The sequence below is a fragment of the Carica papaya genome, chromosome 6 (assembly GCF_054855325.1).
Source record: "Carica papaya isolate Zhongbai chromosome 6, ASM5485532v1, whole genome shotgun sequence".
Taxonomy (NCBI): Eukaryota; Viridiplantae; Streptophyta; class Magnoliopsida; order Brassicales; family Caricaceae; genus Carica; species Carica papaya.
Genome location: NC_142314.1, coordinates 17147842 through 17162052, shown reverse-complemented (window position 1 = coordinate 17162052; position 14211 = coordinate 17147842). Strand labels below are relative to the sequence as shown.

The following is a 14211-nucleotide window of genomic DNA, read 5'->3' as shown; positions in this document are numbered from 1 at the left end:
ATAAAAATGTGTTCGTCGACTCATCGCATGAGGCATCCTAAGCCTAAGGTGAGTTTTGATGAAGCTGACAACAACCTTAGCATCGTTGCTTCTGGTTGCCTTAACTTCCACCCACTTGGTGACGTAGTCTAATGCAAGCAAAATATAGGAGTTGCCGAAAGAGGATGGGAATGGTCCCATGAAATCTATATCCACCATACATCGAAGATCTCACAAACTAGAATGGGGGTCTGTGGCATTTAGTCTTTGTGACCTAGTTTCCTCTCCGTTGGCAATTCTTACATGTTTTCTAGTAAGTATATGTGTCATGAAACAAGAAGGGGCAAAACAAGCTGCATTCCAACACCTTGCGATCTATTGGCTTAGGACCAAAGTGCCCCTCGCAAGCATGAGAGTGATAGAAATTCAGGATTGAGGAGACTTATATTTCAGGAGTACAATAATGAATGATCTAGTCTGTGTAGTATTTCCATAAATAGGGTTCATCCCACATATATTACCTAACTTCTTTCTTGATTTTATCCCCCTGCGTTCTGGATAGCTAGTGTGTTAATAAATAAGTAATTGACAATATCAACATACCAGGTGTCAATTGTTGAACAAAGAAAAAATACTCGTATGAGAATTCATCCTTCAATGGTAAAGGCTCCTCATTCAATGGCAGTCAACTGAGGTGATCAACAACTAGATTTTTTATACTTTTTTTATCTTGTATTTCTAGATCATATTTCTGTAGTAGGAGTAACCACCGAATGAGCCTTGATTTTTCTTCTTTCTTTTTTAGTAGATACTTCAATGTTGTATGGTCTAGAACACAATGACCTTAGTGCCTAGAAAGTAGGCGCAAAATTTCTCTAAGGTGAACACGACAACCAACAGCTCCTTTTCTGTGGTTGAGTAATTTATTTGAGTATTATCGAGGGTCCTTGAGGGATAGTAAATTGCATGTACATCTCCGCCTATTCTTTACCCAAGGACTACACCTATGACTTGATTGCTACCATCATATATGATTTCAAATGATAGTTCTCAGTTTGGTGGTTGCATGACAAGTGCTGACACAAGCTTCTCCTTTAGTACATCAAATGCTTCCTTCTAGGATGCATCAAATTCAAAGGCTACTTCCTTTTGAAGAAGCCTACAGAGGCTGGGTGATCTTGAAGAAGTTCTTGATAAACCTCCTGTAGAACCTGTCATGCCCAAGGAAGGATCGCACTTCTCGCACACTCGTGGGGTAAGGGAGGGATTTAATCACATCAACTTTTGCATTATCCACCTATATCGCTTTCAAAGACACCACATGTCTAAGATTAGCCTTTGATTGACCATGAAGTGACATTTTTTATATTTCAAGAATACGTTTTATCAAAGGATACATTTTTTTATCCACCTATATCGTTTTAACACTTTTGTGATGTTAGCGAGACATTCATCAAATGAGTCACCATAAAATGTAAAGTAATCCATGAAGTCTTCTAATATGCGCTCCATAAAATCAGAAATGATGTTGACCATGCACCACTAAAATGTAGTCGAGGCATTATAGAGTCCAAAAGGCATTTTCTTGTAAGCAAAGGTGCCAAAGGGGCATGTGAAGGTGGTCTTCTATTGATGTTCAAGTGCAACTAGGATCTGCTAGAAGCCTGAATAACCATCCAGGTAGCAATAATGCATTCGTTCAACCAACCTTTCTAACATTTGGTTGATGAAAGGTAGGAAAAAGTGGTCCTTTATGGTGGAAGCATTCAGCTTCATGTAATCTATGCAAACCCTCCATCCATTCTGTATCATGGTTGATAACTTCTCACCATCTTAGTTTTCTACCACCGCTATCGCCATTTTCTTTAATGCCACTTATATTGGACTCACCCATTTTCCATAGGAGATCAGGTAGATGATTATTGTGTCAAACAGCTTCAAAACATCTTTTTTCATAACTTCCATCATTGGTGAGTTTAGGTGCCTCTGTTGCTTGTCTACTAGGCTTGCTATTTTTCTCCATTAGTATCTGATGCATACAAATAAAAGATGATATCCTTTTAATGTTAGCGATAGTCCACTTGACTACTTCCCTATACTCCTAGAATACCCTAATTAGCCTTTCTTCTTTCAGTTTGCTCAACTTATTGGAGATTATTACCAAAATAGTTTCTCCCTCTCCTTGGAACATGTGCTTCAGTTGCCCGACAATAGCTTTAGCTCTAGCTTGAGTTCCTGCACAACAAAAGGTGGAAGTCTCATGTGAGAAAAAGGTAGATCAATGTGTGGGGCATTGCCTTTTAACTGTAAGTGATTCCAACTTGAACAACCTCCTACAGATTCTTATCAGCAACATAGTCTGCCTTTAGAGTCCCTAAGCTATCAACATTTAAATCATCACAAAGTGCAATTTTCAACTCATCACCATGACATAAATCAAAATGTTTCTATTATAAGGAATCTAAGATGTCCACACCGTATGCACAAGATAAATTAGTGAGATACTTCATGAAATCATAAACATTAAATTTAACCAACTCTCTATCAAATTTATGGTGAGGGTACCATCTTGTACATCTATTTTTGTCTTAGCACTGCTAAGGAAGGGTCTACCTAACAAAAGATCTAATGAGTTCGAGGATTTATCATCCTCTATATCTAGTACATAGAAATCAACTAGAAAAATAAAATTGTCTACCTAAACTAGTACATCTTTTAAGACTCCTTCTGGGTAAACAACCGACCTTTCAACTAGCTAGATAATGACATTGGTCTTCTTCAATGATCCAATGTTCAACTTAGAGTAGATGGATAATGCCATTATATTTATGGAAGTCCTTAGAATCACACATGGCTTTTCTTATGCCTAAGGTGCCTATTGTGCATGAGATGGCTAACATACATTGGTCTTTACACTTGGGAGGCAATTTCTTTTGTATAATGGTCGAGACATTTTCTCCCACACTTACTTTTTTGTTAAAGCTCAGCTTTTTTTTGTTAGTACATAGCTCCTTTAGAAACTTACCATATAGAGGCACATGTTTGATTGCATTAAGTAAGGGAATCTTCACCTTGACTTTGCATAAAGTTTCTAGAATTTTCTTGTCCTCCCTCTCTTTTTTGGTTTAGATAAACTTTCTAGGAAGGGTGGAATGGCTGTGAACGGCTTCGGTTAATCAAGATCCCATTTTGTTTAGTAAGATTGCCATCAACGACAACTTCAGGAGCCTTGCCTAAGGCTTCTGGCGGTGTGTTTTTTGTAAGTCTTGCCCAAGGCTTACATCACGAGGATTTTCCTATAATTATCTACCACTCTGTAGTGTGAATGCACTTACGTTGGGCCTTGGATTCACTTTTGTCTAGGAGGGTAGTTTAATTTTGGGATTCTAGTTTGCTCATAGATGTCACTAGTTGACTCATATGGGTTTTCAAAATTTGGATGCTACCCCTTGTCTCCTGTTAAAAAATGTTGGGTGTTAGTGGCAAGAGACTTGATTATTTCCTCAAGAGACATACCTTGTTTTGGAGGTGAAGGTTGTTGCTACTGAGATAGCCTTAACTGATATTGCTGAATGTTCTGCTATCTTGACCGATAGCTAAAGTTTGAGTGATCTCTCCATCCGGGATCCTATGTATTGGAGAATGGGTCGTACCTCCTCTGCTACTGGTTAGGGAATCCTCCCACTGCATTAACATACTGTTAGTCGTTCTCTTGAAGTGTAGCACACATATTCCATAGACTCTTATTCGTGGGTTATTTTTTATAACCATGTTCTAAATCAAATGGGCTAGTTGGGAAATCTGAGACTCAAGGGAGGAAACACTTACCTTATTTTCCCTCCTCGGAGTGTCCCATATGGTCCCTAACTGCTACGAGGTGGCTATCATGATCTCTATCAGCTCCCTAGCTTCACGTGGTGTCTTGTTTACTATTGCACCATCACTGGCTGCATCTAGCACTTTTCTTTCCAATGGAAGCATCCCTTCATAAAAATAGTTGATGAGGGACTGTTATGATATACCGTGTTGTGGACAACTCGCACATAATTATTTAAACCTCTCTAGTAGTCATGAAGGCTCTCCACATTTTTTTTTTAATCCCATGTATCTCCCTTCTTATCCTGACATCTTGGGAAGGAGGGAAAACCTGTCCAGGTTGTAATTAAGCCCTGAGGTAGGTAGAATAATCAATCTTTGGTTGCATCATCAAAAAGAAAGGGAACACTTTTAGTTTGATTTGTTCCTCTTATACCCCTTGCAGCTTCATACTTGAACATACCACATGGAAATCCTTCAGATGCTTATGCGGGTTCTCGTTCTCTCGACCTTTAAACTTAGATAGTAGATGAATCAGGCTAGATTTTAGCTCGAAAGCAACGTCTAGGTCAAGGCAGGTGATGTAGAGACTCTGCTGATTCGCAGGTGGAGTAGCCGACTCTCTCAAAGTACGTTCCTATGCCATCTATTCTATTTCTTCAGCACTGTTTTCTTTAAAGCCCGTATCCTATTGACACGATCTCTTTTTTAGCTTGGTCTATTTTCTCAAGTCTTTGGCCATTTTCTCTATCTTTGGATCATAGAGGGGGGGTTCTCCAAGATAAGACTTCGTCATAAAAAGGAAATAACATAGTTAGTTACTTTAATTCCCCGACGAGAGTGCCAAAATTTGATGGGTGTCGAATCCACCAAAAATAATTTTTTTTTATTCTATTAACAAACTAAATTTGTAGTAGTGGTGAATAGAGTCAAATGCTCAGGGAATTGAGAACCATTTTTCTTCTATGGCCACTAAATAAAAAGTAAAAGTTGGCCGTTTGTTTCAATTCAATGCAAAAAAATATATCAACATACTAGACTTTAAATAGGAAAACAAAAGGTGCTGTCCAAAAACAATTAAAGCAACAAGTAGATATGAAGTGATTCCGGTTAAAGAAGTAGCTAAATTCTAGTTATCAAATTGATCATTGATGTAATGGCTTATTCTTCTAAACCTCAGTAAAATAGTTCTAGTTGTCAGAAACGTTCTCACAACCAATCCTTCCTTACTGTTAAATCAACCAAGAAACATTTGTCAATTAATTTTTTTTAATAAACAATCTTGAAAATGATCCGAGAGTTTATTTTACCAACAACTTCAATAACTAGAAGGACTTGATTCTAGTTCATGGATTCAACTGCATGACCCATTCATACTAGATTCCATATTCCCTTAGTATAAAAACTAATTCACCACTAAGCATTGAAGCAACCTAAATAATTACGAATTCGATGTTTTCGAATGGTAATATGTTGTTGTGTTGCACGTGTAACGGGACCCTGTTTAAATGATTAATGGACAACAATAATAATATATACAGAAATATATGTAAATATTGAAATTTAAACAAGAATGGAAATAAAACAATTAGATCTCACAATATAAAACTGGAACTTCAACCAAAACTGTGAGTGGAAAGAGTGTTTAATCAGTCACTCATCAAGAGTCGGATACACAAAAATAATATTTTCAATGTTTACAGAAAGAAAGAATAATATGAAAAAACAAAGCTCGTTGTTGTCCTTAGCAGCCTCCTTTCTTTTCCATTTCTTTTTCTATTTAAAGGCCAAGAGGATCAAGGAATCTCTTTGTGAAGATAGGGTTTCCATGATGATTTCGCTTTCTTCCTCAATTATAAAATTTTCTCTTATTTGATTCTTGATTTCCCACCTCTCAGATGCAACATGATATTATCTTTTAAATTTAAAAGTGTCCTAGATTTCAAATTTACTCCTGCCAAAGTTTAAACCTTGGTCAAGGTTTATCTGTGTATGACTTGGTATTTCCTATGGCTATCAAGGCATTAGCTTTGCCTATGTATTGACTGGTGCGTCTTTCTACTACAAGAATACAAACCTTGCCCGAGGCTTGTGAACTGAGACCTGTTTCCTTTGATAGAGTATAAGCCTTACCTGAGGCTTACATCAGAATTAATTATAGCTTCTGCACAAAATTTGCTTATGTTGGGCTACTCTTTTGGATTTGAGCTTTATCCCTTTGACTTGCACCAAAACTGACAAAACCATCTATATGAGGCAATAAGCAGCTTAGTTACGTCTTCAAAATAAGTGGTAAAGATGTTGTTTATGTGCATTATCAGTCAGTTTTTTCTTCTCTCTTCAACAATTTGTATGTAAGCTTAATTGTACCTAAAAACATGATTAACTGTACGAGATGATAAATCATCTTAATAAGGATTAATAAGAACTAACCTAAAACTATGGATACTTGAATACTAATACTTGTTGAGATAGTTAATTTAAAAATAGATAATTAAATAATTCAGAGTTCTATCATCATATACATGAAAAGAAGTTGACTTCATTCTTTCAATATTTTTAACATTGTGGATGTAGGTGAATTCAATTCCTAATGTTCTCTTATTATTTGATTTTATTCTCAAAAGATTCTTACAAATAGTTTATTATTTTCTTACTTGCATTATTTACTTAAAAGTTCAACTTATGAAGATTTCAATTTATCAAATGACATCATTAATATAGACAAACTAATAACATAATCAATTCAATCCTCATGGGGAGGATATCTCACTCACTAATATAGTTACTTGAATTATTAATGTGCTTGTTAGCATATATTAGTTGCATCCCAACATTTTGGCACTACTCAGAAAATTCTCGTCGTAGCCCCAAGTAGCCAGTTAAAACTAAGAATTTTTTTATTTATTTTGTATTTTGGCATTGTAACTTAAGGATTGCTCACTATGGTGCAATTGGTTTGGGTTTATGGTCCATTTCGTTCTTAGATCTTCATTGTGGGTAAAAACTTTCAAGCTCTAACACCTAGATTTAGGTCTTCGTGTCTTTTTTCTTCTCTTTTGCTTCTTTTTCATGCGTAAGGGTTCAAGAAGGAGAATTTATCTATAATAAATAAAATACACAAAATAAATGCCCATTTAATGTAAAAACTAACAAAACTTATCTTGGAACTATAGTAATAAAAACACTCTATAATTGCCAGCAATCCCACTAAACCTAATGAGCTAAATATGATTAAATTGGTGGCTTAGGAAGGTAGTGATTGATTCATCAAGGAAATTAATATTACTTTTGTTTTTTTGAATTGTGTTTGTAATGAAACTAAGAAAGTAAAGCTAGAAATGGAAAAAATAAAAAAAAAATCTTTATAGCAAAAGAGTGGACTTTATGTTGAATGTCATGTCATTGAAAGTAGTAAGGGGGATGAGTTAAGTTTGCTTTGGGATTATGATTTCCACATTCTTATCCCAATAAATTGATGTGATGCTTGAAGGGATTAGGGATTCATGTTAGAGATTTACATCATTATTTAAGTGGCCAAACAAATAAGACTCTAGTTTAGGTATTGCACTTAAAGTCAAGAGTTTAATTTGCATTGGGTGATTAATGGTAATTTTAAAGAAAAATTATACAATCAAAAGAAGAAATAAGGTAAAATAAAGATGAGTATATGCTTTGAGATTAGAAACATGATTTTTATTTTGGCTTGATGACTTGAGGTTGCGGGATTCAAAATTTACCTATTGTAACAGCTAGAATGGAATGGAGAGCATTTTCATTAACATTTAAATTAATTTGTGGCTAACTCTAGTTGGCTAAATTTATTGGCCACATATTCTATTTAACACGTACTTTGTTATGGTACAAATATTAAGGCATTGGGTTGAGTTTGGAATAAGAAATTAAAAGATGTTTTAAAGATTTAAGTAATGGGATAAGAATGTGGTAGGTTGTACTAAAAATCACATCATGTAAGTAAAATAAGATATGACAAGGTTGTAACAACAAAATGGGTTAGGAGTAGACATGGAGATGCTTAGAGCAATGGAAAAGGAACTGGATTAATTACACAAAAAAGAATGACCTTCTATGAGTTTAGAGATTGAGAATTGATTTATTAAAGTGTGAGGCTAGGAATACTTACTTTTTCCTTGCAAAAAGCATCCAAGAGAAAAAAAAACCTGATCAATAAAGTTAAAAATGAAAAAGAAGAATGGTTAATTATAATGTACAAGATACCTAGTATGGTAAAAAAGAGTCTGATAACATAAACATATATGAGTGCAAATACTAGAACATATATGCAGCAGAAAATATAATCCCCTACAACAAAACCAAAGGTTCAATTTACACTTGAGGCCAAAAGATGGCTACCAAAATATGAATATACAAAAGTAAAGAGTTACCTCAATAATTACAAAAAGGTGTCATCAGAGTGCAGACAAAATAAAGCACTCGTAATCATCCTAAGGATCCAAGAAGGGATCCAAATAAGCTTCAAGGGTAAATCAATGAGCAAATCACCACTTCCACCATCTAGAGGGGGCATGAATTAGGGTGAGTTCCATATAACTCAATAAGGAAAACAATATTTAAACTACACAGCTACGATTTATAAAGGTGATTAACTTTTAAAATAAAACGTCATTTCTCAATCAAATAACTTACCTCAAAATTTGTCACTGGATGAGCTCAATTCAAATATTTAGAAAAGACCATTTTTCTTTAAGAAAAACTAAATAGACATCATCAACATATCGAATAATAAAGGCAGAGAAATCATAGTCAATCATAATAAGGTATTGTAATATAAACTAATTGAACCAACTAAAAATACGATAAGATCAGGATAAAATAAAAGAACCATCATACAAAATCACCACAGAGTATCAACAACTATCTTAGTCATGTTTGTGTTTTATTTAAGTCTTTTATCGACCTTCACGTGAAACCATTCCAACATATATCTACTAAGTACAGAGGGGATCCCCAACTACCACTATGAATAACCAATCAGTTCCATTTTCCTGCTGGCTATAATCTATGATTGCGGTTGTACATCACCACTGTGGCCCTACATATCATATCGTGAATCCACTCTCGTTAGAGGGAACACCAACCATTCACAGGGAGCAGTTAACCAACATTTCATATTCAGAGTAAGGAGAGACAAAAACCTTTCAGAAATAATAGTTAAACAAATTTTCATTCTTTTCTCTTCCATATTCAATGTTCATTCATAACAGTCATGTGTTTATAACCTAATGGGGGATCTAATAAACGTTTCAGTTTAAGGCCCATTTTACTCAGACTTGACCAAAAAGACTTGACCTTTTGGTCATCCTCTTGAGCCAAGACCCACTAAAGTAACCTTCTTCATCATTACCAAAGGTAAGGCAAAAGGCCAAACCTGCATGCATTTCCAATCATTGTGTTTTTATATATCATGCTCAACATTCCATATTTCATATTTAAATAAAAAATAGTCAATCACAACAAAGATTCATGCATCAAAATCATTCAACATTTCAATTTATCTTTCTAGAAAAGCTCATTTAGAAATGTAAGAGAAGATACCAAAATAATCTCTTATTGTAACCATAATTTGATTTGTCTTTCGGAAGGGGAAGAAAAGGCTTTTAATGGTCTTTGAGAACTCCTTCTCATTTATCTCCTTTCTTGCTTTTTTTTTCTCTCTAAAGTTTCTTGGAAATATGGAAGAAAGAAATGGAAATAAAGAAAAATGAAAAGGAAACCTCTTTAAATAGCCATAGAAGAGACCTTGGATGCTCCCCACGTGGTGTCCATCCGTGAGGATACGTGCTGAAGAGAGAGAGAGGCAGTTAGTGGCAAAATGGTCGATGGGACAAGTCAACATGGCAACTGATGACAAAATGGCAGGACATGTGGGCACAACGCGTTGATAAGCGTTAGCGTGCGTGTCAGTGCACGCATAGTGCCCTTGTGAGCGCGCGGGCACAATGACGGGTGGTCGCGGGCTTGCAGGCTGCTTTCCTATGGACTGAGGAGATTTTTCCCCTGTTTTTCGTTTTCATATTTTTCTTCTGATTTCTCTCATCTTTGTTTTTTCTGAAAATAATTTTAAACAAAAAAAAATTTAAAAATAAAAATAAGTAAATAAAAATAAGAATAATTAAATTTATTGTAAAGTAAAAATACTGGGAAATTTAAATACGGACATAAATTAAATGAACAAGAGACCTAAAATAATAAAGTTTTTTAACATCATGTTTAAATGCAAAGCTTTGGGGGTGTTACGTTTCCCACCTTAAAAAAACTTAGTCCTTTAAACTGATAAAATTTTTAAAATAGCTCAGGAAACTTGTCATGCATTTCTTCTTCTACTTCCCATGTGACCTCCTTCGGAATTTGATACTGCCATAGCACCTTGACCATAAGAATCCTCTTGCTGCATAGAATCTTCTTCGTTTGATCGATGATTTCCATAGGATACTCTGCATAAGTCATGTCTGTGCAGATTATAATTTTTGGATGCGAAATGATGTGAGAAAGATCATGATGATACTTCTTGTATGGAGACATGGAAAACATAATGCGGGCTGGCACATTCTGGGGTCAATGCAAGGTGGTACGCCATGGGCCCAACATGTTCCACGATCTCAAAAGGTCTAACAAAGTGAGGACTCAGCTTTTCTTTCTTTTCAAACCGCATTCTTTCTTTATAAGGAAAGTCCTTTAGAAAAACATGGTCACAATAGCAAACTCCACATGTCTCCTTCGGTTATTAGCATAACTCTTCTGACGACTTTGTGCAGTGATGAGGTGTTTTTGAATGACATCAACTTTTTCAACAATTTCTTGAACATAATCCGATATAGGGAGACACCTTTTTCCAACTTCATTTAAATAGGTGAGATCGACAAGGCCTACCATAGAGAGCTTCAAATGGAGCCATACCGATGCTAGAGTGGTAGGTGTTGTTATAAGAAAATTCATAAAGGGGAAGGAGCTAATCCTAACTGCCACCAAATCTAGTACATAGGCGCGCAACATATCATCTAGCGTCTAAATGGTTCGTTCTGATTGCCCATTAGTTTAGAGGTGATAAGCAATGCCGAAGTACAAGTTGGAACCAAGAGCTTTTTGGAAGCTATCCCAAAAGTGAGAAATAAAACTAGGATCCTTGTCTGAAAACATGGAAGCAGGAATACCATGGAGTCGAACAATCTCCTTAACATACAATTGGACTAACTTACTAGTCGAACAATCTCCTTCCCCTTCCCTTCCTCTCCACACTTTCATTTCTTTCGGTTTTCAAAGGTTTAGAGAGAGAGAGAAAAAAAATAGTAAATTAGTGAGAGAAGAAGAGAACAAGAGGAAAATGCTGAAAAATAAAACATCAAAGTTTCAGTAAGGAATCTAGTATTACTTTTAAAGTCTTAAGGAGTATTTTTAGATAAGAAAATTTAATATGATTATTATTTTACCTGTTTTGTATGCCTCTATGTTCAAATGAGTCGAATTGTTTTGGTTTTCAAACATGCTATGTGAATTATTGACACTTAATAAATTTGCATGTAATAAACATAATATGTAATTCGTAATAGTAAAAGTAAAAAGGAAAGAAAAAGAAAAAAGTTGAATGAAGCTTATATGGTCCGAAGTGTATTTGTATTGACATGCATATTGCATCAAGTGTCTCATTGAGCTTTTTCTCTTTGAGGGGTATTTGTTCTCCTTTCCCTTCGAGGTATCTGTTTCTCCCTTCCCTATCTGGTTTGAAAAGATATAAAAGGACCGCTCCTAGTAGATGACGGCGTGCCTTCTGACGAGAGTGGTATCGTACTATCTATAGGGGTCACCTGTGGCTAAGTAATATGGTGACTATATATATCTGTTAGGGTCACTATGGTTGGTACGGCCATGGTCGTAGATTGTACCATGATTTGGTCAGCCGAAAGTGGGCATAAGCAAATTACTGCATCTGTATATGATCTGGTCACTCCACTTGAGTAGTTAGAAATCTGTATCTGCCTTTAGAGATGGAAGTTTGTAACGACTTCTCGAAGCATGACATGAAAAATCTGTACATTTTATGATTTATTTTATTTTTCCTATTATTTGGCATGATGTATATTTGATTTTTTCAGCTAATATATTATTTTTGTATTCAAATAAATGGTTTTCATAATGGTGAGTTAAGTAAACGAGGAAGCTAAATAGTAAGATAAAATAATAAACTTTTAAAATCTTACGATGTTAAATTAATTATGTTTTCCTTACTGAGTATATGAAACTCACTCTTTCCATGCCCCCACAAATGAGGAACCGCAGACAGACCTACCCTTGGAAGTCTATGAGGATCCCGTAGATCCACAAGTCTGAGTGCATGACTGTATCTACACTCTGATAAATCCAGTAGCATAATGAAAGAAGTGACCCTTATGTTTTGTATTTTGTAGCCACTTCTGGCCTCAGTTTATGTATGTATTTAGAACATTATATATATTTGTAAGGGATTTGTTATGATTTGATTCTACCGCATAAATTTTATCATGCACTCGTTATTCTAAATCTGTATCTGATACCACATTTACCTTAATTAGCACTTGAGATATCACATCACGGGCTCAGTAAAAAAAAGGGGCAGCGTACATAACAAAAATATGCATACACTCAATCACACAAGATCAATAAAACATATTCAAATTTATTTAAAACCAAATCCCAAACATGGAAAACAATACAGTAACAATACTTTCACATATCTCAATAATTTCATCACTAACATATGATTTCTTAAATATCACAAATATCTTAAAATCACATTCACATAAAATAATAATTTCACTGGAATACAATTTACTAATTTTATAACACTTGTATTTACATTTTTTGACAATCACTTACACTTTTCATTACACATGTCAATGTCACTTTCACTTTGCACTCATCACCTTTTGTTTATATTTTCATTTTCAATAACATTTTTATTATGATTTACAATTTCTGGTTTTATGTCTTTTAAGGGTTTTATCGTGCAATGCCATTTTTGTCGGCATTAACAAGGACAGTAAGGATCCCTTTTACTATATGAATACATTACAGTTCAAAGTTCACATAGTACTTATAACTTATCACTTTTTCTAATTCACTCGAACATGGAATGGTCAAAGAAAAGACTTTCCAGCCACACGTGGTCGAGACCATACCTATTGGTAGGGTTTACCACAGTCACATGCCAAATTGGCGACACCCACACACCGACCTCTCTTTGATAATAGTTAAATGGGCTTTCCACATATTTTACTAATTCTTTTACTTTTTATATTTCGCAATTCAATTTCATAAATTAAGCATACCTTAACTTTAACATTTATACGTGTATAGTTTAAATGAATATATATTAAATCTCAAAACACATACATACAATTTTGTAAGATTCATACATTTAATGCGCCCACACTCACTTACAATATCTAGTTTTACATGCATATACATAGACAAAAGCAATGCATTTAATTTCATGTCCACCAAGCACCTGCATATAATAAATATACATACATATGATAAATTTACGAAAATGCCAGCAAAAAAATTAAATACGTTGTGATATCAATAAATAATTCAATTTAAGGAAAAAAATATTACAAAAAATGAGGCCCTTTAAATTAGACTAACTCAATCCCTTACCTACAATCTGGTTAGAAAAGGTGTTAGAATCTTTATTAGTTTGGATTTATAGTCCTCTCTACATCTTGGTTACTACTTGAATATTTCTCTCATTTAAAAACAAAAAAACACGTGTATTAAATGCCAAAAATTTTCGAAAATAAATTTAACACAAAGGCATATTGATAAGAACCTTGAACACGTGATCCCGATTGTCGAAGGCCCCACGCACCACGCACCACCAAACATGCCACCACCCGAAAGTCACTAGACTCCCACGTGCCGCTGTTGAAATCACCACGAACTGACCGAAAATCACCACAAAAGTGTTCACGCACTTAAATCCGGCACAAATGTAAGGAAATCATGGTCAAAACATGTGACATCCCCAATGCTAATTAAGGAACAGGGGTGTCAGATACAGAAATAGATTATAAGTGCATAATAGATAATTGTATGCAACGAAGCAAATTATTACAAATTCCTTACAAAATATATGAATACCAATTACACATAATTAAAGCTAAAAGTGGCAACAAAATAAAAAATATCAAAATACAAAAAGAAGGGCAACTTCTTTCACTATGTAAACGAACTCATCAGAGTGCAGAATAAGTTATGCACTTAAGATTTGTGGATCCACAGGATTCTCATAGACTTCAAAGGATAGATTAACGATTGGTTCCTCACTATCTTCCTCATCTAGAGAGACACAAAAATGGGTGAGTCTCCTATACTCAGTAAGAAATACAGTATTTAAAT

At 34.8% G+C, this 14211-nt stretch overlaps 1 protein-coding gene across 31 annotated transcripts in view; it reads right to left on the bottom strand.

Annotated features, from left to right (window-relative positions):
• The window catches only part of LOC148253354 (uncharacterized), an 86692-nt gene that overhangs the window by 30686 nt on the left and 41795 nt on the right, over positions 1-14211 (bottom strand). For 14 of the 31 annotated variants that reach the window (XR_015812832.1, XR_015812833.1, XR_015812848.1 and 11 more), the window contains 2 exons: positions 8202-8331; positions 7940-7976 (listed from right to left, as the gene is read on the bottom strand). Coding sequence is in view for 3 of the 31 variants with exons in the window: in XM_088206414.1 (XP_088062540.1) it covers positions 7940-7976; positions 13643-13753 (148 nt within the window). In the remaining 28 variants the exon portion in view is untranslated. Of the gene's footprint in view, positions 1-5369; positions 6182-7939; positions 7977-8201; positions 8332-13642; positions 13754-13868; positions 14152-14211 lie in introns of those variants that run through there. The other 17 variants (XR_015812849.1, XR_015812843.1, XR_015812851.1 and 14 more) reach the window with 4 other exon arrangements.